The 24054-nt window shown below is 44.8% G+C and overlaps 1 protein-coding gene across 1 annotated transcript in view; it reads right to left on the minus strand.

Annotated features, from left to right (window-relative positions):
* Positions 1–429: 429 nt before the first annotated feature.
* The window catches only part of CCDC3 (coiled-coil domain containing 3), a 40742-nt gene continuing 17117 nt past the window's right edge, over positions 430–24054 (minus strand). Inside the window, 3 exon segments of the mRNA XM_030480684.1 lie at positions 430–2736; positions 2738–2778; positions 2780–3025. Of these exon segments, the coding sequence (XP_030336544.1) occupies positions 2634–2736; positions 2738–2778; positions 2780–3025 (390 nt within the window). The 3' untranslated portion in view covers positions 430–2633.

Consider the following 24054-nt stretch of genomic DNA (forward strand, 5'->3'; position numbering starts at 1 on the left):
TGGGTCTAAACAACATTCAAGTATGTTTATGTGACATGTAGCAACCTGGATGAACAGAACGAAATTCCTCTTCCCATTCCTGTTTCCTGTCCATACAGCCTCCCTGGTCACTCTCTGGATACTACCAACAGGGAGAGGCAGTCAGTGGTGACACTTTAATAGCAATTTATTTGGGCTTGGCATCCCTTGTTCCTTGTGGAGAGGGTTAACTTGTGATCTGATCCAACTGCTAGTCCTTATCTCTGGAAATGATCCAAACCCAAGAAGGAATGAAATGAAAAAAAAACTCACAAGGAAACTATTTTTCGGGTTTATACCCAAAGGCAACATTCTGGGTTGCATTTCAATTTTGCTTTTGGGTTTTTTTGTTTCCTTTGCAAAGTAACAAAAGTCTCACAAAACTGACGAGGAGAACAAACTGGTTTACTTTTTTTAAGCTAAAGGAAGGGGGGAGTAGGGGAAAATCCCAATCATTTCATCAAGAGACAGAAGTATCAGCCAAAAGAAAAGGATTTTCAACACTGTGTGTGGAAAATCTGTAAGAATAGCAAAGCTATGGCTATATTAACTATACTTTCTCAGCTTTATACAAGCATTTATAAAACATGAATGAATACCAGAGGGAATAGTTTTATTAACAAAAAAAAAAAAATCAAAACACAAGCTTTTAATACATATACGAGGAAAAACAGTTCATTTATTTAAACAGCAGTTTAGAAATCAGAAACAAACAAACAAAAAAGTAGTTACTTTCCTATGGATTTAAATTTTGGAGTTAAAATCTCTCGATGGCTTCTAGGGAAGCCTTGGGTCTGTAGTAATGGTCAGGAAACAGCATTGCTGACTACAGCACAAAACAACTCAAATTGTGCTGATTTGGTAGGCAAAGCCTTTGAAGCCAGTGGAGCTTGTGGAGGAGTCAGAATCTTAAGAAATGCCAATATTATTTCAAAGAAGGTTGGGGAAAGCTCTATTTCCAAAAGGAGTGAAAGGAAGGTAATTAAACTCAGCAGCACCCTAGAAGCCAACATGAGGCTTAACTTCTGAGTTCAGCTCGGCCTGAAGCTTAAGGCTGAAAGCTGATACGGGCTTTTCCTAGTGCAGGGATAGTTAAAGCGTGGTCCAGCAGGGCTGTGGCCTGGGTATACTCTAATCTTGAGTGCTGGGGCACAGCGGGTAGACCATGCAGTGACCTGGTAAGTGTGGAGAGTTAGGAGCAGAGTGGTGGTTTGCACACTGTTATTGCTGAGGGCCTCGTCTCTATGGTAAAGATCATCTGTATCAGTCCACCTTGTATGAATCGGGCTTAGCCCTGGCATATTGTCAGTGTTGCCAGGGGCAGAGCAAGGACTGGCTGCCCCTGAAGCATATCTGCACTTGGGTCTCATGCTTGGAGTAAGAAAAACTATTTTGAGAAAGGAAGAAAACCACAAAACCTCTTTTTCTACCTTTCTCTCCTTATGGGGCACTGTTATGGAGGAAGTTTGATTGAGTACCAAGACCCAAGACATGCTTTGGTATATTAACACAGCTGACAATGTTATCAGCCACAGATACTGATTCCTTAACCTATGCTGCTTGAGCACAAGTCAGTTTGTAAATGTTGAATAAAGGACATGATGGACTTCTTTTTAATGAGATAACCAAGAAACGGGATTTACTTCATATTTTAAGAAATTAGACTATATATCAAATGTGTAATAAAAATATTTTCTATAGGTTTTTAAAATATATACATATATAAACTACCTTAATTTTTAATGCCCTGTTGATATTGATGTGGTCTCTACAGTACCTAAGTGTAACTAAGTGAGGCTGCCCAGCAACCTCCATTATACCTCAAACAGTGATTACAAAACTTGAAGCCTTGACCACACTGTAAATGAAACCTGCTTGAAAATGGGACCTGAAACTGCCTGCTGGGCCTGATCCCACACCCACTAATAGTCAGGCTAAGTCCACTCCTGACTGTTGGAGCTGGATTAGGTCCTAGATAGATACAATCCCAAAATAATGTGTTTCCAACCCTTGTTGGCTGGGCAATGATAAAGGCACCTGAAGGAGTTGAGGCACCTGAGGCACCTGAGACCCTTGAAGCACTTCCTGGTAAAATAGAAAACACTAGGTATTTTTATTTAGAATATTTAGGGACATTTATAAACAATCTTAAGACAATTTGGGCACATCTATACTTCATATTGAAGAGGGGCCCAAATTGACTGTATCCCGGACATAGCCTTTGCTCAGACACTGGGTGTAGAATTTAGTCAAGCTTAAGTGAGGTTTAGACCTTGGGCGTGATGATGGAGAAAAGAGCATTCATGCCTGCATTCTTCCTATAGCATCTATGTCCATATATCCCCAGGCCTTGCTTGCCAAGCCCATGTGAGGAGTTGGCAAGAAGAGCTCCTGCAAATGGAGTGCTTGCAATGGCCCATGGGGCTGAATTGCCACGTTCATCAAAGACAACCCGAATCTGGTGACAGAGGTGGGAGGGGGTGATGGTGGAGAAGCACAGATTACTGTCTGGTCCATTGAGGACAGTGAGGATGTGGGGTTTGGGCTGCGCCTTCAACACACAGCCAAATCCGGTTTGCATTCCTGTTTAATCTAGCTCTGTGTCTAAAGGAAGTTCAGATTTGTTTTCCATGCAAGGTTTGAAGCAGTTTAGACAAGGCGTGAGGGCCAGATCCTGATCTAATGCAGGCAAAATTCACCATTATCATTGGCCTGAGCACTTATTCTTGCTTTATACTTTAAGGTAGGTAGCATGAGAGTTCTCCTGCTTCAAAGAGTTAATATAGGGGATTTGACCACCGGCAGAGGAAAGTTTCTCACTGAGCTTTCGATTCATCTGCTCCATGTGCCTGGTGTTTTTCCTGGCTTGCCGGAGAGACCTCTTGACTTTCTTCACCCGATCCCTCAGCTGCTTGTTCCGCTTCTCCAGCGTCGCCACTTTCTGCTGCAGCTTCTTCACTCTGTCCTCCTCCTCAAACAGCGCTTTCTGCACCGAGGAGCACATGAGCTGAGGGGACAGCAGAAACAACACAAAAACGAGTAAACTTCACACAAAAGTTTATTAAAGCAAGAGGTTCCTTGAAACACCCCACAGCTCTACAGAAGCAGAATGCTTTTTTTGGAAGTTCTATACTATTTTTATACCTTTTTCAGTAAAATCCTCTCTTTCACTTCTGTATTCATAAAACACCAACACTTGCAGATCTTAATGACACTAGTGATTCACAATTACTTATATGAACTGTTTTGACAGACCACTGAAGCAACATTGAACTTATGGAGGAAAGCTGCCCTATTTCTGGTATGAAATGAGTTTGGGCCAAGGAGTGTCACTTTAGGAAAACTCTAGATTTGAGTAGGCTTAGCAGCCCTTCAGAAACCCCAGATTTTGATGTAAGCCTGCCCTTTGTTCTTTATGTCAACATGTGAAATAAGGACAGCACCTGCAAAACACAGACTGGTTGGTTCTGCTTTTTCAAGAACTGAGTTGTCTTAAGTATCTCATTATATTGACTTCTTTCAGACAAAACCTTAAATGGTAAAATCTCATCAGTCTCTAGGAGCATTCAAGATCCCGTAACTTTAACAGAAGTGATTTTTTGAGGGGGTCATTGGCTGAAAATTACCCCTCCCATTCTGCCCCCTACCAACCTATTGCAATATTGCCCCCAGGAGGGACATCAAACTCTTGATGTCCACTCATGTCTTTGGCTCTTAGGTAGGCAAAACAAAAAGGATTCAGCTTCAAAGCTGCTGCACCCAAGGCACCACTAGAAGAGCAGCTCACAAGGCATCTTCAAATTCACTGCATTGGATGATGGTCCAAATGTAAAACATCTGTTTGATAATTGTTCTTCCTCTACCACCTCATCCTAGAGGTCTATCTCAGCTACATATGATTACCATGTTTACAGTCTCCTATTTCTGACTTGCTTCCCATTTGTAGGTGCAGCAATAGGAATGGGATGAGAAACACCTGCTACAAAGGCTGCTGGCTAGTTTCAATGCAAAGGAGTTGTGTTCCTGATGGACAATGACACTTGGGATGGGGTTCAGCTGCCTTCTCTTAAGCAGCTAAAAGTGGGAATTGTGTCTGGGCTCCTCTCTTTTGGTTCCCCCTGAAATGTTTGCAGGGAGGGACACCCTTCAAGAGGGTGGAATTAAGTGGGAGGAATCACCCTCTGAACACAACTCCCTCTTTTCACTGACTACAAAGGCACCAGGTTCAATGGGTGGCATTTTACAAGCAGGAAAAGAGGAGGCACCTGGGACTCAAAGACAGCTCCACCATTAAGGTTCTGATCTATAGGAGCCACCATCATAACCTATTTCTGCCTGGGGTGATGTGCCTCCTTCCTTCTTTTCCTACAAAAAGCATCCTGAAATATTTTATTGTGTAAGTGGGTCTTTCAGCTGATTCCTGCACTGGTACACAGTGGGGAGAGGCAGAGTCTTCTGCCGCATTTATCTCCTATATACATCTAGATTATTTTCTTTATGTGTGTCAAGCACTCCTGGAGCCTGGATGGGCTTTCTCTGGCAGAACATTTGGAACAGACAGGGAATCTAAATAAACAAGTAAATCCTCACTGTGATGATGAAGGATTACATGTTTCTTTCCATCTTACTTTGTAGTATTTTCAACAACTGAAAGTAGGGGAGGGAGCCCGCCTTGATGAATAACATTTCATTTGCTTTGGAAACCCCCAGCAGCTGAGAACCCTGGCCAGTCAACACAAACACAGCAACTGCTTCCAGTCCCCATAAGCCCTTGTTTCTGGTGCTAAAGCACTGCAGGACTTTGCTAAAAGGCAAATGCTTGTCCTGACCATCTTCTCATGAGGGTTCTTTTATAAATACATACAAGGGAGACTGGGAGCTCACAGATAGAGGGCCAGAAATTGCACTGAAGAGGAGGGAGTTTGGTTTTGATCCCAGCTCATTCCAAGTGCTGTTTGAAAACAGCCAGCACATCTTGGCTTTTGTGTTTGCCAAACCCTTGCAAAACTTCAAGCAGAACACTTCTTTAATTTAAATCTCTGCAAAGGAGAGCACTGAGTTAGGAAAAGACATTAGTTGGGAAGGCAGGAGGTGGAAACTCTACTTCATGAGGGATTTCTTGCCTTTTCCATCGATGCAGTGATAGGCATGGCATATGATAGAGTCCAATGCAGAGGAACAAACAATTCATGCAGCTGAAGTGTGAGGTTGTGTGAACCCAACTGTGTCTCATCTGTCTGGGCTGACTGGTGGGGGAATGGTAATGTCTGATATCAGACACCAGGGATGGCATTGGCCTCATCCCAGAGGCACTCCCAGACTTTTCGAGGTTCATCCTTTGTCAGCAGAGCTAGCCCAGCTCTACAGAGCCACTCAGAAACTTCCCAAACACCATCCACAGCTAGCCAGATCATTTGCTTATGCACTCCCTCTCCAGCCTGAAACCCACCATTTAGTGCTTCAATCATCTGGATATATCCAAAGAGATCACTGAAACAACACAGTTATAAAACACAGAGGTACCGCCGGATAGGCACAGCTTTGTTTACCAACAGGATAGGTGATAGGAAGAGCCCAGCTTGACAGTTGGATGCCTGCCTGCAATCGCAGGACTACCAGCTGAAAAATAAACTCTTTGCTCCTTCTACATGGGGAAAAATAACAAGGTGGAGTCCTCACATTCTCACTGTGTGGTTACAAACAGCAGTTGCCATGGGGCTCTGCAGTGAGGATGATGTTTAAATGCGAGTGCTGTCCTACCCTTGCGGTTACTGCTAGGGCTGCTGTTCACATGGGTGCAACCAAGGTGCTGAGAACTGTGTAACTACAACACCTAGGAGCTCAGCACATCCGGTTTAACTAATCCAGCTGCTGAACACATAGGTGAGGAGTTAACTATCCCTCAATCCATGTTGCCATTTGAATACTTGCTGTTTGCAGCCAGATGAGATATCCCAGCATTGCACAATCTTTCCTATGGAGCCTATCTACAGAAAAGAATTTCACACCCCGTTTTGGCTGGTCTCATGCACAGTTTGCATTGATGACCATCCAGATCAAACCTTATCCCAAAGGCATTTCTGGGACTGGCCTGCGCTGCTATTGCTTATCACAGCTTGCCATGAGAGGTACACTAGAAGGTGGTGGGGCTGTTTATCCAATGTGTAAGGGACAATGAAATCTCCATCAAGCAAGGTAAGCCACCGAGGAGCCAGTTCCAATTAGTACCACTGAAGGAAGGGATGGATAGCTCACAACTCCTATTCCCACAAGGTATCAACAGCAGCAGTTAAGCAATGGCATACATGCCCTCAGACATGAGAAACAAAGAGAAGGACCATGAAATAGCTCCTGAGAAAAACTTGTGGGTTATTCTTCTAAGTTGCCTTTAAGTTACATTCTCTAGTGACGCACAGTTCAGAAGAGTTGTTTGTTGTAGAGAACTCTGTCTGCACATCTGCTTGTTCCACAGTTTTTGTTAGCAAGGCCTCCTCAGCAGTGGTTAACTCGAGTCCAGAGCAGTATCAATAGATGTCACAAGAAAGGTAGCACAACAAGAAACACATAGAGCCTTAGAATTTATCCCAGATAGCCTACAGCTGTGAAGCTACAAATTAAATATATTTGAGTATTTATCTGAAACATCCTGTCACAAATATACCCTGTTTTGAGTTTCACCCCATCCAGATGATTTACAAAATCTGTCCATCTGCCAAACAGATCAGCACTGTAAAAAATAAAACTGATTTTCGGAGCGTCACATTACAGGCACGTGAGCCCTTTATCAAACACCCTGAACTGACGTATCTATACATTTGCCTGATTGACAGACACATATATCTGCCTTCTATAAGCTTCATTTGAATGGGACAATGGCTAGGAAAGGCATGATGGCAGTGTTCATCCACCACAAATTGTCCTTAAATGGCTGAAGTTAGTGTTACAGAGCTCAAATCACACAAAACCCAGCAGTGGCACCTAAGTCTTCCCTTTCATCTACCAAAGGGAGAGGAGTTGAATTCTTGCTAGTTCCTCAGGTATGGTTCCTCGGGGCAGCACTGATAAAAAGCACTGGAGCTCCACTACCTAAAGGTCTTTCACTTCAGATATCTTGAAAATATATTTCACATCAGACAGTCCTTTTAGACATTTAGATATAGGGTGTCACCAGGCAAGATGACTGTAGGAATGTCCTTAAATGTGTGACAGTAAGACTAATCTGTGCATGGACATGACATGGGTTTAGAAGACCTGGGCATGGGTCACTAGTTTCTTGCCCTCAAATCTTCCCCCTGACCCCTGCACTGGAGCAGTGTCTAGCCAGGATACTCCTTCAACACCCCAGGCTGAGCATTACCCCTGCACAACCTATTGGGTGGAGGAAATGAGACTGGAAACACAGCCCAAGCACTGCAGCTCCTGCAGTGGGAAGCGCAGTGGAAGCGCAGCTCCTGCTCTGCTACTGAGCCTCCTCTGCACTGCATCCCAGCGAGCTCACCCAACCCCACACCGCTGGCCTCTTGCTTTTCCCTGCTATAAATCTGCTCTGCAGAAAAGGTAAAAGCTGCATTTGCTGCATATTGACTTGTTGCTTTGTGCTTTAGTGCTGTTCGAGTTATATAAAACATCTTAAACCAAAACCTTACGCAGCATGAAGTGCGTACCTCCAGCTCTGTTTGTCTCAGCACAGCAATAACTCATGAACTCTCTCTCAAGGGGCTCAGTAGCCAAACATAGCTCTTTATTTTTCTTTAACTCCACCAGGATTCATTTCCCTAACCCCTCTGTGCTGTTAGCAAGAGGAAGGGCTCTGTGCCCTGAGGAAGATCATAAAGATACAGTACTGCTCACAGAGACGATCTTCACTTCTCCTGGCCAGGGAGGTCCTCTTTGAGCCCTGCCTTGCCATGGCCTCATTTCAGACCCTGAGCATCACTTTCTCCTTTTGTTCAGCCTCTTTGAGCAGGCTACATGGGAGTGAGCATGTTGGGTAGAAAGACGACAGTGTGGCAAAGGATAGCAGGAGGAGTTTGGCAGCAGAGGGCATTGGGTTTGGAATGGAGTGACTTAACCTCCAGTTATTGGAACCTTTCAGCCAAGACTAACACTCCTGCAGAAGTGTGGAAAAGCCCCTGTCAGCACTGTTAAACCATCCTGTTTGGTCAAGTGGTGGGGGCATGGCAGTGCTGGGTTAAATCACCTCTGCTTGCTGCAAGAGTGCACCTTTCAGAGGTACCAAATTGGGGTCCAAAGGCCAGATCCAGCATCACTGGCATTAATGGAGACGAGCTGGGCTTTCACCCTGGGACCTCCTATGAATCACCAAGATACATAAGAATGGATGGAGAAAGAAATGATTGTGGCTGTTCTTACCTTACCTTACTGAATGCTGGGTCAGCATCTGCCACGGGAGGTGTAAGGCTTGTGGCCCAAGTGTCCACTTCATTTGAAATACTAGAGATGGGGGCTTCACTGAGGTATAAAGCATTGCCTGCAGAAGCCTCTACCAGGCCTCACCCGCCCCAAGGTGTCTCAGCACTGAGCGATGCTTTTCTTCCCATTTCACTGCTCTCTTATGGCAGATTTTCACTTTAAACTCCTAAGATGCAGCCAGTCAAGTCACCTTTCCCAGCCGTCATTGGAGAGGAACCAAGGGGAGACTTCTTGCCTACCTTAGACACTTGTCTCAAGTGGACCACTTTTGGGGACCTCTCTCCATTGCCTTAATAGTTCAGACTGAGATGGATCCCACCCCAACTCCCACTAAATGTCAGCTGGCTTCTCTATCTGCCTGGGGCAGGCTGCAAGGGCAGCATACAGATAGTGTTCGTAAAGTTTGAAGAACCTTGCCCTGGAAACAGACCCAAATCCATGTCCATGGGCAACCATGAGTCTTTAAAAACGGCCTTGTTTGTTCCAATCTACATCAAACCACTGCTTGATGGAAAACCATCCTAAATACTGTTGGAAGCCTTGCCAGGGGCAGCTCTTGGACAGCCTTTTGGCAGGTCTCTTGGGTGATACTTGGCACTGACATCCCCATGAGCAGCTGAGAAAGGCCCACGTACCTGGAAGATGTGAATGGTGTTTACAAGCTGTGACATAAGGCCTGAGTGCCAGCAGCTCCACCAAGACACCAGCTCAGCACAGAGGATGGTTTTCTCACAGGAAGTTGCTCACAAGGAAAACCACAACCTATTCTTCTGTTTAAATGATGATCTTCAGCTGAACAACAGATTTTTTTGAAGAAAATCTATTCCCCTGTGACTAAATGCTTTGCAAACCCAGACCTTCCTCTCTGACAAGGTGTCTGAATTGCTGGTGGCTCTCATCTGCAGTGAGTGTTGGAGGCACCTGTTTCAAAACCCTACCCTTTGCCTTTGAACTCACAGCCCTTGCAGCCCTGCTCCCAGGCTGGGGGTAGTCTTAGAGGACACAGGATTAGGAGGCACTTGAGGGTTGCTGAAACCATGGATGCACCTAGAGAGAGGTTCCTGGCCCCCAAACCATGTCTAGAGCATGTCCTGGGACATTGGTTTCCCCAGACACTTTGAAACGCTGCTGAGCAGGGGGGTGCAAAGATACCAGGGGACAGTCACAGACAATCCTCTCTGCCAAGGCTGGGGATGGAGGTGGAAATGTGTCTTCACTGCACTTGGACTGGCCACTGCCAGTACCCAGGAAGGGATCAACACCTTATTCCCTATACTTGCAAAGCAAAAAAGGCGATGGTTTAACGAGAATAGAAACCACACTCATCAAGAAGACAGGAAAGAGAAAAAACAAAAGGTGTAGGATATAAGCCAGGCTGCCTACCACAGGCACCTCACTTGTGCCAAGTGAGCAGATAAGTCAGTCCTGACAGTAAATCCCTAAACTCCCTGCCCAGGCAGTGGGAGACAGAAGGTCTCCAGGAAGAGAAAAATAAATCAAGAGGGTAGAACTTCACTCTGGGGCACCTCCAAGTCCCTTTCCACTCCTCGCTGACTGTGCAGGCAGCAAGGGAGGCACACCAAGAGCCAGCCGGCTGCTTTTCCCGTCACTCCGAGGCGGAGGAGCTCTGCTCTCGCCTTGTTTCCTTTGAAAATGTTCCTCCGAGCGATTCGCCCAAGATGCCACAGGAATGTGGTGGTGGATCTGGGAAGGGAGCGGCAGTCAAGTCTCGTGTCTAAGTGGTTTAGCAGGAGCAGCCGTCCTCCTGCTTGCCTGGCTGCAGCCATGGAGCATTGGGCTCAGTGCTCAGCCCCACCAGCCCCACACCTTGTGCTTTCTGCCTTCCCAAGAGCTTCCCAGCCGTCAGCACCACTGGGGAAGTGTTTACCCTTTGAGATGGGTCAGGGCTGGTGGGAAGCAGAGGGTCTTACAGACATCCCAGGGATTTAGCCCCCAGGGACAGGCAGTGCCACCCTGCCAGTCTCTTTGCTGAGACCCATGTCACCCCCCTCTGATTCCCTCCATCTCGAGGTGGCCAGTGAAAAAATGCACCATGGGGCAGCACATGCCTCCATAGCATGCAAAAAGCAGGGACAGCAGCCAGGACACACTACTCCTGGCTCTCTGCCCCTCTTACAGGGGATGTACAGAGCTCACTGCAAGGGTAGATAGCTCGTGGGCTTTGCAACACAGCTATCTGCAAGATACAGATTGCAAAGACAATCCAAGGTAATGCAGCATCAGCTCTAGTTCCTTCTAGGTACCATGCATGGATGGGAGATATTCTTGATACACCTCTGTCCTGTTCCAGGAGAATACATGGATTAAGATTAAGGTAAAAGACACTGAAAGTTAAAGTGCACTACCCAGCTCAACCATGCTGAGCTTAAAGGAAAATGTTTTCAGTAAAGAAAAACAAAATCTTTCCTCTGTTGCTAGAAGCAATTCAGGTGCTGAGAACAAATGTAGTTTTAAGTCTACCTTATGAGACAGGCTTCATAGATTTCTGCATTTTGCTCTGCCTGAATGCTGAAAATGACTGAGTTACTGAGTTACTGCTTTTGCTTTTCCTTTTTTTTCCTCCCTTTTTATTTTGGTCCCAGAGCTAGAGATGCAGCTTCAGTTGGGCTTTAAAAGTCTCTGTAAGAGGCTTTTCTTCTATAACGTGTACAAAAAGTTTCCATTTCCACAGCTACCAAACTTTCCAAACCTTGCTATCCACTTTAATTTCCAGCTCAGCTTTTCCCCCACCTAGTGTTATTATTCTCACAATAAACCTAATTATGTCTGATATGCCTTAAATTACTTTGCCAATATACCTAACCTCAAGTGTATTGTACTCCAACTCAGAGTTGCTGTGTGACCGCGTCTCCAAGCTAAACTTGTTTTACTTGGCTGGTATTTCAATAGGATTAGGTCACAATTCCCCCCACACATACACACAGCAAATTAATTAAATACCAAGAAAGGGATAAAACCAGCAAGACCTCGAAACAGAGTGTATTGTGTTCTTGTGTCCTTTCCTCTCACTGATGGGAACACAGGGAAATGAGAAATTGCTGATCAGAACAGCACGGCATCTTAAGCTTTGCTGCTATTTATTGAAATGTCAGTGTTGACTTTTGAATGAGCTGACTTATACTTTATGTTACAACACCTCCCTGAACCTTCATTTAATTTAATGGTCCTGGTTAATAGAAAGGATACACCCTATAGTAGGGTAGCAGTGAAGGAAGTAAGTATGATATATTCAAATATACCATCCCCAGATGCAGCTGAAACTTAAAACCAGCATCAGCTGGTGAGGAAAAGTATTTTTCTTTACCAATAGTAATTTATGTGAGAATAATATTAGTTTAAACCAGGGTTATACCTGGTTTGGGGTGTTTAAGTATGGTTTACTTCAGACTAATGTATTACAACTCTTAGGAGTTCCCTGGGGTTCCTAACAGTGGTGGTTGGTGCTTTAGTGTGACAGGTGCTGTATGGGTGTCTGTAAACTGAGGTTTGGATTAAACATAGCTGTTCGGGGCAAAAAAGTACTAAGTGGGAGACATGGGGCACATGGAAAAAGGGAAAGAAGATTGATTAAGGGCTTAATGAATTCAAAACCTACTGTTGTCAAGGCAATGACAGGCCTGAATCCTCAATAGGTTCAGAGCGCAAGCGCTCAGTGCCCACATCTACCTTGCCAAGAAGGGAACGGAGGGACTGAGATTAGTAAATATAAAATAAAATATAGTTTATATAATATAAAAAAGCCTTTGCTTCTCTGTCATCTCTAAGTCAAGATGAGGAAAGAGAGAAGCAGAGCAAATCCCAGCAGGCTGGAGGGGAGGGTACTGGCAAATGGCCACAGTGCGACTGTAATGCATTAAAAGCTGCCTCTCAAGAAAGCACAGAAACAGGGACATTCACCTTAAGTGGAGTCCATGTCTCCTCCCCAGCAAATATATCATACCTAGGGGAAGTTTTATGCACAAGAGGAGAACCCGTGCTGAGAAAGGCAAATGTTTAAAGTCAATGCAACATCTATAAAAGTCATGTTCCCCTATAAATCCCTCCGCTCTGGATGTCTTGGCTTTATACTTCACATACGCTGCTGCAGCTCAGCTGCCTTTACAAACAGATAGGATTTCCTTGGCTGCAGGCTCGGCTGGAAGCCCTGGGCATGCACTGCTGCTGTGCACAGCTTCTGGAGTTCAAAGAGCAAATGAAGGTGCCCTGGGGCAACCTGCTGTCCTCCGGTGCCACTGAGGCGTCTACATCTCTCTTGAGCATCCATAGAAACTGCTGGAGCCATTCTACCTCATTTGCTAAGTCCACTTAGCTGAAGAAAAGCAGGAGGAGTGAAAAGGACACACTCAGACCTGTATTTATCTGTGCTTGGTGGGTCTCTTGGGGTCATCTTTGCACCACCCTTCTTAACGTATCTAACCTAGATCCTGGGTAGGAAACACTGGCTTTCTGGGCTCTTTCTACAGTCAATGGAGAGATAAAAATTCCTCTGGAGGATGAGTCAGAGAAACTAATTTAGAGCAGGGAGCAGGCACTCAAACAGAGCTGAGTCGTATGGAAACAACTGCAACACCATACTTATGCACACAGCCGGAGATGCCCCTGGCATGGCAGGAGCAGGACAAGAGGTTCAAGCCTTTCACTGCAAGCAATAAGGGACCTGTGAAACCTTTGGGGTTTGCTCTCTGCTCTCGTGAGACCCCACTTGGACTACTGCATACAGTTCTGGTGTCTTCAACATAAGGACATGGAGCTGTTGGATCAAGTCCAGAGGAGGCCACGAGGATGATCAGGGGCTGGAGCATCTCCCGTATGAAGACAGGCTGAGAAAGTTGGGGCTGTTCAGCCTGGAGAAGAGAAGCTGCGTGGAGACCTCAGAGCAGCTTCCAGTGTCTGAAGGGGGCCTACAACGATGCTGGAGAGGGACTCTTCATCAGGGACTGTAGTGGTAGGACAAGGGGTAATGGGTTCAAGCTTACATGGGAGATATTTGGGTTAAATATAAGGAAGAAATTCTTCTCTATGAGGGTGGTAAGACACTGACACAGGTTGTTCAGAGAAGCTGTGGCTGCCCCATCCCTGACAGTGTTCAAAGACAGGTTGGACAGGGCTTGGAGCAACCTGCTCTAGTGGAAGGTGTCCCTGCCCGTGGCAGGGGGTCGGAACTGGATGAGTTTTGAGGTCTCTTCCAACCCCAAACATTCTATGATTCTGAATTATGGCATTGAAATCAGACTGGATGAAGCACAGGGGCTTGATGAAGGGCATCTGCTCCCGAGCTGCTCTGCAAGCCCAGCGCAAAGAGGAGACCTCAGCAAGAAGCTGTTTGCTGTGCCCAGTGGAAGCAGCCTCAAGAGAGGTAAATGAGCAAGCAGTGACAAACAGGCATAAGCACAGCAGAGGACCAGGTTCAGCCCTTATTCAAGCACGGAAATGCCACAGGTTGCCACAGCGGTGAAGTGGAAAAGCTTTGTGAGGTTGAAGAACGAAAGACAAAAGGGATGGAAAAACAAACATCTGTGATCTGCAGGCACTGTCTGGCTAACGTCAGGAACCAAAGAGGCAAAATGCCCAAGAGACTAATCAGCAGCTCTGAATAACAAGCTCCAAGCACTAACATCTGGCTGACGGGAGCTAACTGCTACTCACAGATATTCCTGTCCCACCAGGCAGCTCAGAGCAGTCTGTCCACAACTCCAGCCGCTGTGTAGGCTGTAAATTTTGAAAGGGCTCCAGACCACCCTGGATGCAATAAATGGGCAACAGGCTACTCTGAGCATGGCAGAGTTTGGCAAATAACCAGTCTTCAAGGTGCAGAGACGTGGTATTTAGGAGGCCACCCTCCTGCTTGCCTATGCTCAAATGGTCCCAAGAATTCCGGGCATTAAAGGCTGTTGCCATAGAATCAAAAGCTGCTGTTTCACTTGAGTACAATCCCTCAGGTAGGGTCCTGTTCCAGAGCCAGGATTTCAATGCTCGGTAGAAATTCTGGAGTGAAATACAGAGTTATGTTTGAAATCCTGCATCATGTTTAATGGCCAAAGTCTCTCCCTGCTGCTTTGCTGTGCTTCATAGAGACTCAGAAGCATCAGAAACTCCCAACACATCCTGCACAACTTACTGCCTTATACAGAGAAAAGCTTTGCACTCAGGTCCGGTTACAATGTCCATGGAAAATAGGGTCTAAAGGTAAAGGTGAGCCAGATCTCCTCATTCACACAAGCTTGGAGCCCTTTTTCCAGCCCAATTGCAGGAGAAGGAGGATTGCAGCCACAGCTAAACTGGACAAAATGCCCACAGGACTGATGGATGTCCTGTGGTAAACTCTTCCCTGCAGGCATCTAAATTATAGAGCACACACTCTACTGCTGGTTAATGTTACAATGGTAGCTCTCAGCTGTTAAATCCTAATAATTGTGTTGGAGCAAGATAATTACATAGCAAATGCCACACCACCACATAGCGAGCGCATGGAGATACCTCTGAGCTACAATACAATCATGCACTATGGTTTTTGGCTCTTTTCTGAATAACTACCCTGTGGTTTGCAAAACGTTGTAAAATCCTGCTGTTATGTGCACTTACCTGTAAAATCTGCTATTGTTCCTGGCGAAATATTGAGGAACAGGTATCAAATACATCTCCTGTAAGTCTGTGTTACTGTTTGTATATGCGAGTGCTTACGAGGGCTTTAAATCTGATTATGACGTTAATTTTCTCTATCAGTCCAAAATTCTTCTGTGTATATTCATTTTGCTTTTCTCACATTTCCCTGACACAGAAGTTATCTATGCTTTCACCAGCTTTGTATTGCATCACTTTAGCTACAGCAGAAGCCAGGCTCTGGACAGCTCCAAAGAGCAGATAATCTGAATTGCCCCAGCCCTCCTGTAGTAATAATCACAGTATCATAGAATCATAGAATGGACGGAGCACTCACAACTTCCTTGGGCAACCTGTTCCAGCACCTCACCACCCTCACAGTAAAGAACTTCTTCCTTATATCTAACCTGAACTTCCCTTGTTTAAGTTTAACCCCATTACCTCTTGTGCTACTGCTACAGTCCCTGATGAAGAGTCCCTCTCCGGCATCCTTGTAGGCCCCCTTCAGATCCACACCAGGCACCATCTGTACAACCCCACAAGAATTGCCTAACATCATAGCAATAAATGAAAAAAAGACAATAAAACCCCAAAACCCACTGTGAGGAAGCCAGGACCTGGCCTCCAGTCTAGTCCCTTAACTAGGACACTTTCTTTGTCCTTTGGCAATGGTAATTTTGGAAGAGCAAAATCACAATTATTTTGAGCTGCATTATCTGAACAGCTTGTTCTCATTAAGCAACATGTGCACTTCACACCTAAACGAAGAGGGACTGTAAAATGAATGTCCTAATCAGAGGAAAGGAACTGGATGTCCCCACTACAGGCAGGGCAATAATCAGTTAAGGGAAAAGTAGTCCCAGTGAGAAGTATTTCTCTGTGCTTCAATTCCCTATCTACAAAAAAGGGGATTAAAGGACATCTGTGGTTTGCAGAATTTTCTGAGCCATTATAGTCCATACCAGAAAGTTCTATATTAAAAGTCTGGATAGTGTGGGGACAGGACCAATAGCGGAGCCAAGACCTATGGTCAGATACTTCATTGCCATGCAGAATGGTCTCAGTGCTTCTCTGTGCACATTCAAAGTATCAGTCCAGAAACAAGATTTTTCCATGAATGGTACTGCTAGGCATTGCCTACCACTGCAGCCTTCTCTGGCAATCTGGAAACACATTTTCCAGTAAGGATCCTGGATAAATTGCCTGTCACTGGAGCACATAACTGGTTGTGCTTACAATAATGAGGGGTTTATTCAAGAAAAGTTTGTAATTTAAAAGTTGGATCTTTCTTTGTCACAGATCAAGGCATTGAAGTCCATGGGGAAAATCCTGGCTATGTGAATCCTTGGCTTAGATACATGAGCAATGTCCATGGGATTTCAGTGTGTGCTGTGTTGCATTCATAGAGTCATAGAATTATTCAGGTTGGAAAACACTTTTTCAAGGTCTTTTCAAGGTTTCAAGCATGACTAAAGGGACAACTTCCAGCAACTGTGTTCATCGGGATACAGAATACAAAACCAACCCTTCTTCAGGCATCATTCACCTATGGGGACGAAATGGGTGCAAGCAACAACATGCCAATGGTCACACCTCTTGCTCTTCTGGACCTAAGAGCCGATAAACCAGCAGGAAAACCAGCAGAAGAATACACAAGGAATTTTTACAGGAAGAAAAGGCAACATTTATTCTCACTCATCATCTAAGATAGAATTTAACAGGAGTTTGAGGTAATGTGGGAGAGCACAGCAAGAATATGGCACTAAGCCTCTGGAGAGATTGGCAAAGACCTTTTCTTACAGGTATTTGAGGCCTCTCCCCATCAACCAGATGTGATTTAGGGTTAATATATGTCAACTGCAACACAAACTCAGCTGGAAAGACTGGATGACCAGTTTGTTTAATCTGATTCCCATCCAGACTGATCTCTCTGTTCAGCCTCAGTCTGTTTAATCCTGTTAATAAGTACATCACTATACTGGCATACAGGATCTACACTTCTCATGGAAGCCAGTGTCACTGTAAGACAATCAAACTGGTGATCTACACTGCTCCCTTGGGATATTTGTGAGGCATTTCAAGTGAAAAAGCATAAAAAAATCAAAACATTGCACATTTCAAGTGTTCTTTCCTTCCATATTCTCCCCACCCTAGAGATCCTGCCACTTACTAAATGTTTATTTAATCCCTTCCTAAAATAACCTTTTACCATTGAGAACTTTGCAAGTGTTTGGGAGGGGGAGGAGTTGTTTGCTGTTTTGATGGAAGGAGAGAAACTAAATTATTTCCTGGCTGAGATTTATGTGTCAAGCTTTAGCTCACAGCCAGATTTTTTTAGCCAAGCTATAAAATCTGAAGATAATTCCAACTCTCCTCCTCAGTGACTTTTATGAAGCAATTCCTCATATGTGCAAAATAAAAGGAGACTCCGCACCACGGAGGTTTTCAATGGAAATGGGGAGATCCATTTCTGCACACAAGGGCAGGAACATATGTCAGTCTAAGCAGAGCTGTCAGAAAGCAGAAACTCAGCCCCAGCTTACCAAAAACTGGTGAACATGTTAATGAACCCATGTCTCTTACATGTTTTGGATGCAAACTGAGAGCAAGGAAGTGGTTGCACTTGGCCACGGACAAAATAAAGCTGAGTTTTGCTTAAGGCATCAGGCTTTTTGGGAACTTAAGAGCAAATGCCTTGATGTGATACCTTAAAGATGCTCCTCGTCTGATGAGCCTATTCAGTTTGATATTGATCAGCTGGAAGGTGTTATGCTCATGTCTTCCAGCAAAAGACACAGAAATCCCTCACTAAGCATGTGCAATGTTGTACTCCTCCATCGCTTCTGCCACATTTGCTATGCCAGACCCAACGCAATGGTAATGACCTGACCCATGCCTGAGCAATAAGGTGGCTGGAGCAGCTGCCTGTGGACTGGCTCAAAGTGAAGAGGAAAGAGTCAGCAGAGATGAGTAACTATCAGCAGAGATGAGTAACTACACGTGCCAGAAACCCACAGTGAGACTTGAGTGCCTGAAACTCAAAGTCTCAGGTGAGACATTGTGAAAAGGCTGGGGCTGTTGGTTACATCCATATCAGCAAATCAGTTGGAGCAAGAGGAACATACCTGCACAATGAAGCTCTAGATGTGTTTGGGGTGAGCAAATATACAGGGAAAAAGGATTAGAAAGTGTATGAAGGAACATCAATGGATATCTTGTGTTCCCATTAGAAGTTAGTGCATGTGTTCCCGTTAGAAGTTGGTGCACACAAACAGGCACCTGGAGCAGCTGGCTGAGTTTTCCCCAGGAGGAATCTACTCAGTGGGCACCAAAACCTCCCTATGAACTGAACCAACATTTGCCAAGCAAAACTACATGTCTCCTACTCACCAGGCTCATTCCCTGTCATGAAGGAGATTGCAGTGATTTGACACATCTTCTTGTTGACAAGCCTGTAACAGCTGCTGTTCCCACAGGTGTTTTGCCTGAGCTCTGTGGCTTGGGAAACCTTCAAACAGTAGACCATACAACCACCGCATAGCCTGCAATGCAACTGGTTTCACATTTGCCTCCCGTCCTTCCTGATGGGCCGGCTCCAGCCTCTGTAGGTCTCAGCACTGGTCTGGTCCTTGCAACTCAGTTGAGGACATGAGGTGGTCATGAACGTGCAGAGCTGCTCCAGGACTGTGTAATACAACTGCAACTCAGAAATAGCTCCCCAAAGAGCAATCTACTACCAGAGCTCAATACATTTCTCTCCCTGAAGTTTCACTTGAATGCTCAAGCAAAGAGGAGGGCTGGCTTGGCTCTAAAACAACCCGCCTATTTCCCTCTACTTGACACATTGCAAATCCTTCCTGGTGCTGACATCTACGCTCTCCCAAACTCCCACATTTTTTAAGAACAGTTAAACCAACAAGTGCTGGGAAAACACGGAGCCTGTGAAGCCACCCTGGCTGTGTTTTAATGCCTTCTGGAAAGATCCTAATGCAAGACAGACGGTCATGGTATGTTTGCACTTGTAACTAAGGACTGGCTACACTTGAACTTGGCTGTAATGAGCTCTCCCCAAAACACCACACATGAAATACAGGCAAAGAGACAGGGATATTGGTTCAGACTCATGTATGATGGAAGGCGGAAGTCTAGCAGCAAGAAGTCAGTAGATAGGATTCCCATATTACCTCCCAGCTCTGCTGATGACTGTCCATGTCTTAAAGCCAGCTCAAAATCATTTTGATACTCCAGTTCTGAAGTGAGTCACTCAGATACAACTAGAACAACCATGAGGTTGGAGGTGGACTAAGTTTAGTAAAAGCCACAGATGTTCAGATTTACTAAAAAATGCCAAAAAAATGAGTTTGCCCCAAACTTTTGCGTTATATGAGGGGCTAGAGAGTGACAGATCAGAGGAGATGCTTTGCTATAGACTCAAGCAAAGGAGTTGCCTACGTGACCAGGAAGCAATTTGGATAAGGTGACAAAAAGGAGATCAAAAATAATGTGATAGCGCCTAAAGAAACTGCCATTTGCCCAACAGCCATATGTCAGTTTACACATTCCTTTTGAAGTCAGTGGTGTCATTGCGGGGTAGGTGTAAACTCATCTCTTAGGTCACTTATTTGAATACTTAAATTTAGTGGAGACTATCAAAAATGCATGTCACATCCTTGCGTACGCCTTTGATTGCTGAGGAAATATTTCCCAGGCATTTCAAAGCTTAATTATTCAAAGACCTTTTCAGAAAATTAGACTAGAACTGGTGCATATGTAAAAATAACCAAGAAACAACAAAGTTGTACAGATAATCCAACAAAAGCACCAGTTGATTGAATTATTGGGCTTAACCCCAAAGTTCAGGCTCCTCCTTGTTTTTGAAGACAGCCTTTTGCCTCTTCGTTTGGCCAACCCCATCAATAAGTCTATTCTGGACAGTGGTGAAAGACGAGCTCACAAAGCAATGTTCCACCTCTACTGCTTATCAAAGTAAACCAATGGCCCAAACTAACAAAGCCACTTTTATCCAAAAAATTCTGAAAGTGGCTTGAGATGTCAAACTCATTTATTAGGTTTATTAGGTTTTTTGTACTAATATGACTAATAGTTCATGAGGACTACACAAATTCACATACAAGGGAAATAAATTCTACATTACCTGAAAAGATAGGTAAATATCTTCTAGGAACAACTCCCCTCGTGTTAAATCACAAGAGAGGGTTATATGCAGTTATATCTAATCAGTTCTGAGCTGAGTTTTGAATCTTGGATGGTAACACACTTGGGTTGCCTGGACTTTGGACAGGTTGCCCAAAGAAGTGATAAATGCTCCATCCCTGGCAGTGTTCAAGGCCAGGCTGGACAGAGTCTTGGGTGACATAGTCTAGTGTGAGGTGCCCCTGCCAATGGCAGGGGATTGGAACTAGATGATCTTAAGGTCTTTTCCAACCCAAACCATTCTGTGATTCTATGACTTTAAAAATCCTGGTTAAGACACAGTGAAGTGACAGTAATGTCCATGAAGAAGTATCTCTGTGACAACCACAGATGAGTTGTCTTCGTCCTGTGCGTGTGTTACACGTTAAGCCATAGGCATTACAGCTCACGAATAATTCCCACACAGCATCTGTGAGGCTTGCTGAAGCTCAGAGGAAGAGGGCACTGCTCTGCTCAGCTCTGGCAAATTACAATCAATTCACTGTTACAGATTTTCCATGTTTTCAAGGGCAATATGGTTTTACAGGGCATTTTTCCTCCTTGTAGCCAGCAGAGTCAAAAGCTTCCTGAAGGCTACCTCAAAAAACCATCTCCCTATTTCTATCAGCACCCAAAAGAATCCCCCATAGCAGCTGTGAGCAGATGTTATTCCAAATCCCTTTCAACAGCTGCTGGACACCTCCGAGTGAGGGGCTGCACTGGCAGGACCAGTGTGATCCATCACCACATCCCCAGGCCGGTGGCAGGTCAGTGGTGTGCTGCAGACCTCAATCTCCTTCCTGCTCCTTTCTTAAGCTTCACGGTGTCAGCCGAGTTGAACCAGTTTTCTGGATGCTTTCCCATTTCCTTAATACTTCAGCAAACAGCACTAAGAGTGAGAAAGGGCTCAGTGCACATTTTTAAAGGAACCAAAGCACTCCCGGGCTGTCAGTGTTGTGATGGAGATGTATAGGCCCTTGCTTTCTCCACGTTTTTAAAGCTGCTCTACAGCATGTTTTATTGCACTTGATGGGGAGCTTAAAAAAGCTCTTGTTGTGAAGTGATTCTAGAAGACAGCCTCGGTATAGCAATGCTTTTTATCACCCTGGCTCTTCAGCTGTAGCCAAGCTTGGTAAAATGGTGCCTTGGACACCTTCTGACCTTGCTTTCAGGGCTGCTTCTTGTTCACCCCTGGAGTTGAGATTTCCTTGTTATCATGGCTTTACAATGTTTTCTGTGCCTCACAGGGACAAAAATCCCTAAGGATGGGCTTTGGGGCTATTGGTGTATAGCCCCAAACCCCACATTTTCTGTTAGCCAAACTAGAAAATAATATTTTGAAAGTTCAGGTCCAGTATGGGGTAATGAGGGCGACAAGAACCAGTTCTGTTTAAACCAGATTAGATCTGACTTCCTGTATCAAACTGTTGAAGTCATCCCTTATGCTCTCCAAATGACTTCAGCAGGTGCATATCATTCCCACAAAAAAGATCCGACCCCTCTTGCAGTGATGGAGAGTCCATCATGACCCCTGGCAAACCAAAGATCAATGATCTACTCCAGTTTAAAAACACCCTGTATTTAAGCTGGGTTATATGGCTGTATTTTACTACCAGTTTCCAGTTGCAGGTCAAAACCCAAAGATTTAAGGCAAAACATTTCTGCTCTGATTTCCAAGTCAGGAAATCCTCACTGTAATTGCAGTCTCCCAGGTAAGTCACGCTCCCACCCACACCACATCCAGGTGTTTAAGGAGGTCCTACTTTCCCCTCCAGAGAAGCACAGTGGCCTCTAGCAATGGCTAATTAGCACTTTGCTGATTGACAAAGCGCCAAAGAGCGTTTGGTTCTATATCATTGCTGACTCCTTAACCAGTCATTACATTTTTGTCAGGCTGCCAGGGGCCTCACACACACCTGCACGCTGCCCACACGGCTGTTAGGAAGAGATTTACAATAATTAATTGTAACATTCCTATCACACATCTCCCCACCCGTTTCCAGCAGCGGCATGTAAGCCCGACGACAGGCATGTCTAATTTCCCCTCCTTGTTAAGCGGGTTCACAGCGTTAGAATAAAGTTAGTTAAAAGCACCTTCTGTTTGCATCCTTTGAAGCTTTGATTCATTTTTAATTAATATCTTTATTTAATTCTAGGTAAGGAATCACACTTTCTTTTCTTCTTCTTCTATCTTCCTCTGGTTATTTGTTCATGCTTTCCTGACTAGTCTAGACAGCCCTACCACTTAGGATTTTCCTGAGATGGACACTTTCCAAACTGCATGGCTCTCCTCCCACAGAACGTGGGCCAAGCTTCACAAAACCAAACCTCTTCTCATAGATCACCATTTCCCTGGCTAGCAATTAACTTCCAGAGCTGAAGATATGGGAAATAAAGGCTGTGCAAAATATTCATCACCTCCAGGACAACTTCCCAGTTTCCGAAGTCATCCACTGTCTATGTAGCATTCCACCAAGCTGCATCCCTCATGCTGATATTCCTATACCCTCTCTACTTCATGCTCACCCTTGGAACCTCCCAAGCTGCTCTCCTTTACTGGGCTTCATGCTGCCTTTCTTTGGGAAAGCAGAAAGCCCCACTGAAATTTTCCTTCCCCCTGATTTGTTTCTAATCTGGTTTGCATTTTAGTCTGTCTGTCTTTCTTTTTCTTTCTTTCTTTCTTCCTTCCTTCCTTCTTTCTTTCTTTCTTTCTTTCTTTCTTTCTTTCTCTTTCTTTCCTTCTTTCCTTCTTTCCTTCTTTCCTTCTTTCTTTCTTTCTTTCTTTCTTTCTTTCTTCCTTCCTTCCTTCCTTCCTTCCTTCCTTCCTTCCTTCCTTCCTTCCTTCCTTCCTTCCTTCCTTCCTTCCTTCCTTCCTTCCTTCCTTCCTTCCTTCCTTCCTTCCTTCCTTCCTTCCTTCCTTCCTTCCTTCCTTCCTTCCTTCCTTCCTTCCTTCCTTCCTTCCTTCCTTCCTTCCTTCCTTCCTTCCTTCCTTCCTTCCTTCCTTCCTTCCTTCCTTCCTTCCTTCCTTCCTTCCTTCCTTCCTTCCTTCCTTCCTTCCTTCCTTCCTTCCTTCCTTCCTTCCTTCCTTCCTTCCTTCCTTCCTTTCTTCCTTCCTTTCTTCCTTTCTTCCTTTCTTCCTTTCTTCCTTCCTTTCTTCCTTTCCTTTCTTTCTTTTCTTTCTTTTCTTTCTTTTCTTTCTTTTCTTTCCCCCCTGCACCATGTTCTAGTTTTACATCCTTCTCAGTTTTCACTTTCTCTCACAGGTTGTTGGCACTATTGACATCCATCTGCACTTAATCTTTTTGGGGTTAAGTCTTACACACAAATATTTGCTTCCCCTGTTGGCACTTCCAGCAGTCTAGGCAAAACTCTGAAATTTCCCTGTGGCAATAGCAGTGGGAGGTCCCAGACAGTCAGGAAAGGGCCTTTACTCCTCTTTTCTCATGGACTTGCATCGCAGAGCATTTGTGGTAGCTGATTCCCATCCAGGATAGGACAGAAACAACCTTCGTTGAGGCTCAGACATCAGGCACGGTCTTTAACCTTGAGTCCTGTGCTAGGAGAGGATATAGGATAGAGGTCTACACAGTCAAAAGTGCCATGGAGGGAGTAAATAGAAACTGACAGCATCTTCCAGCAAAAGAACTGGGGTATCAGATGATACAGTTGGAACCAGGTTCAAGACAATCAAAAAGTGGTAATTCTCAAAAGGAGGCTGGACAGCTTCACGGAAGATAAATCCACTGAAAGTCACTGAATATACAGAAAAACTAAATATATGGAAATTAC

This window comes from Strigops habroptila, chromosome 3 (assembly GCF_004027225.2).
Source record: "Strigops habroptila isolate Jane chromosome 3, bStrHab1.2.pri, whole genome shotgun sequence".
Classification (NCBI taxonomy): domain Eukaryota; kingdom Metazoa; phylum Chordata; class Aves; order Psittaciformes; family Psittacidae; genus Strigops; species Strigops habroptila.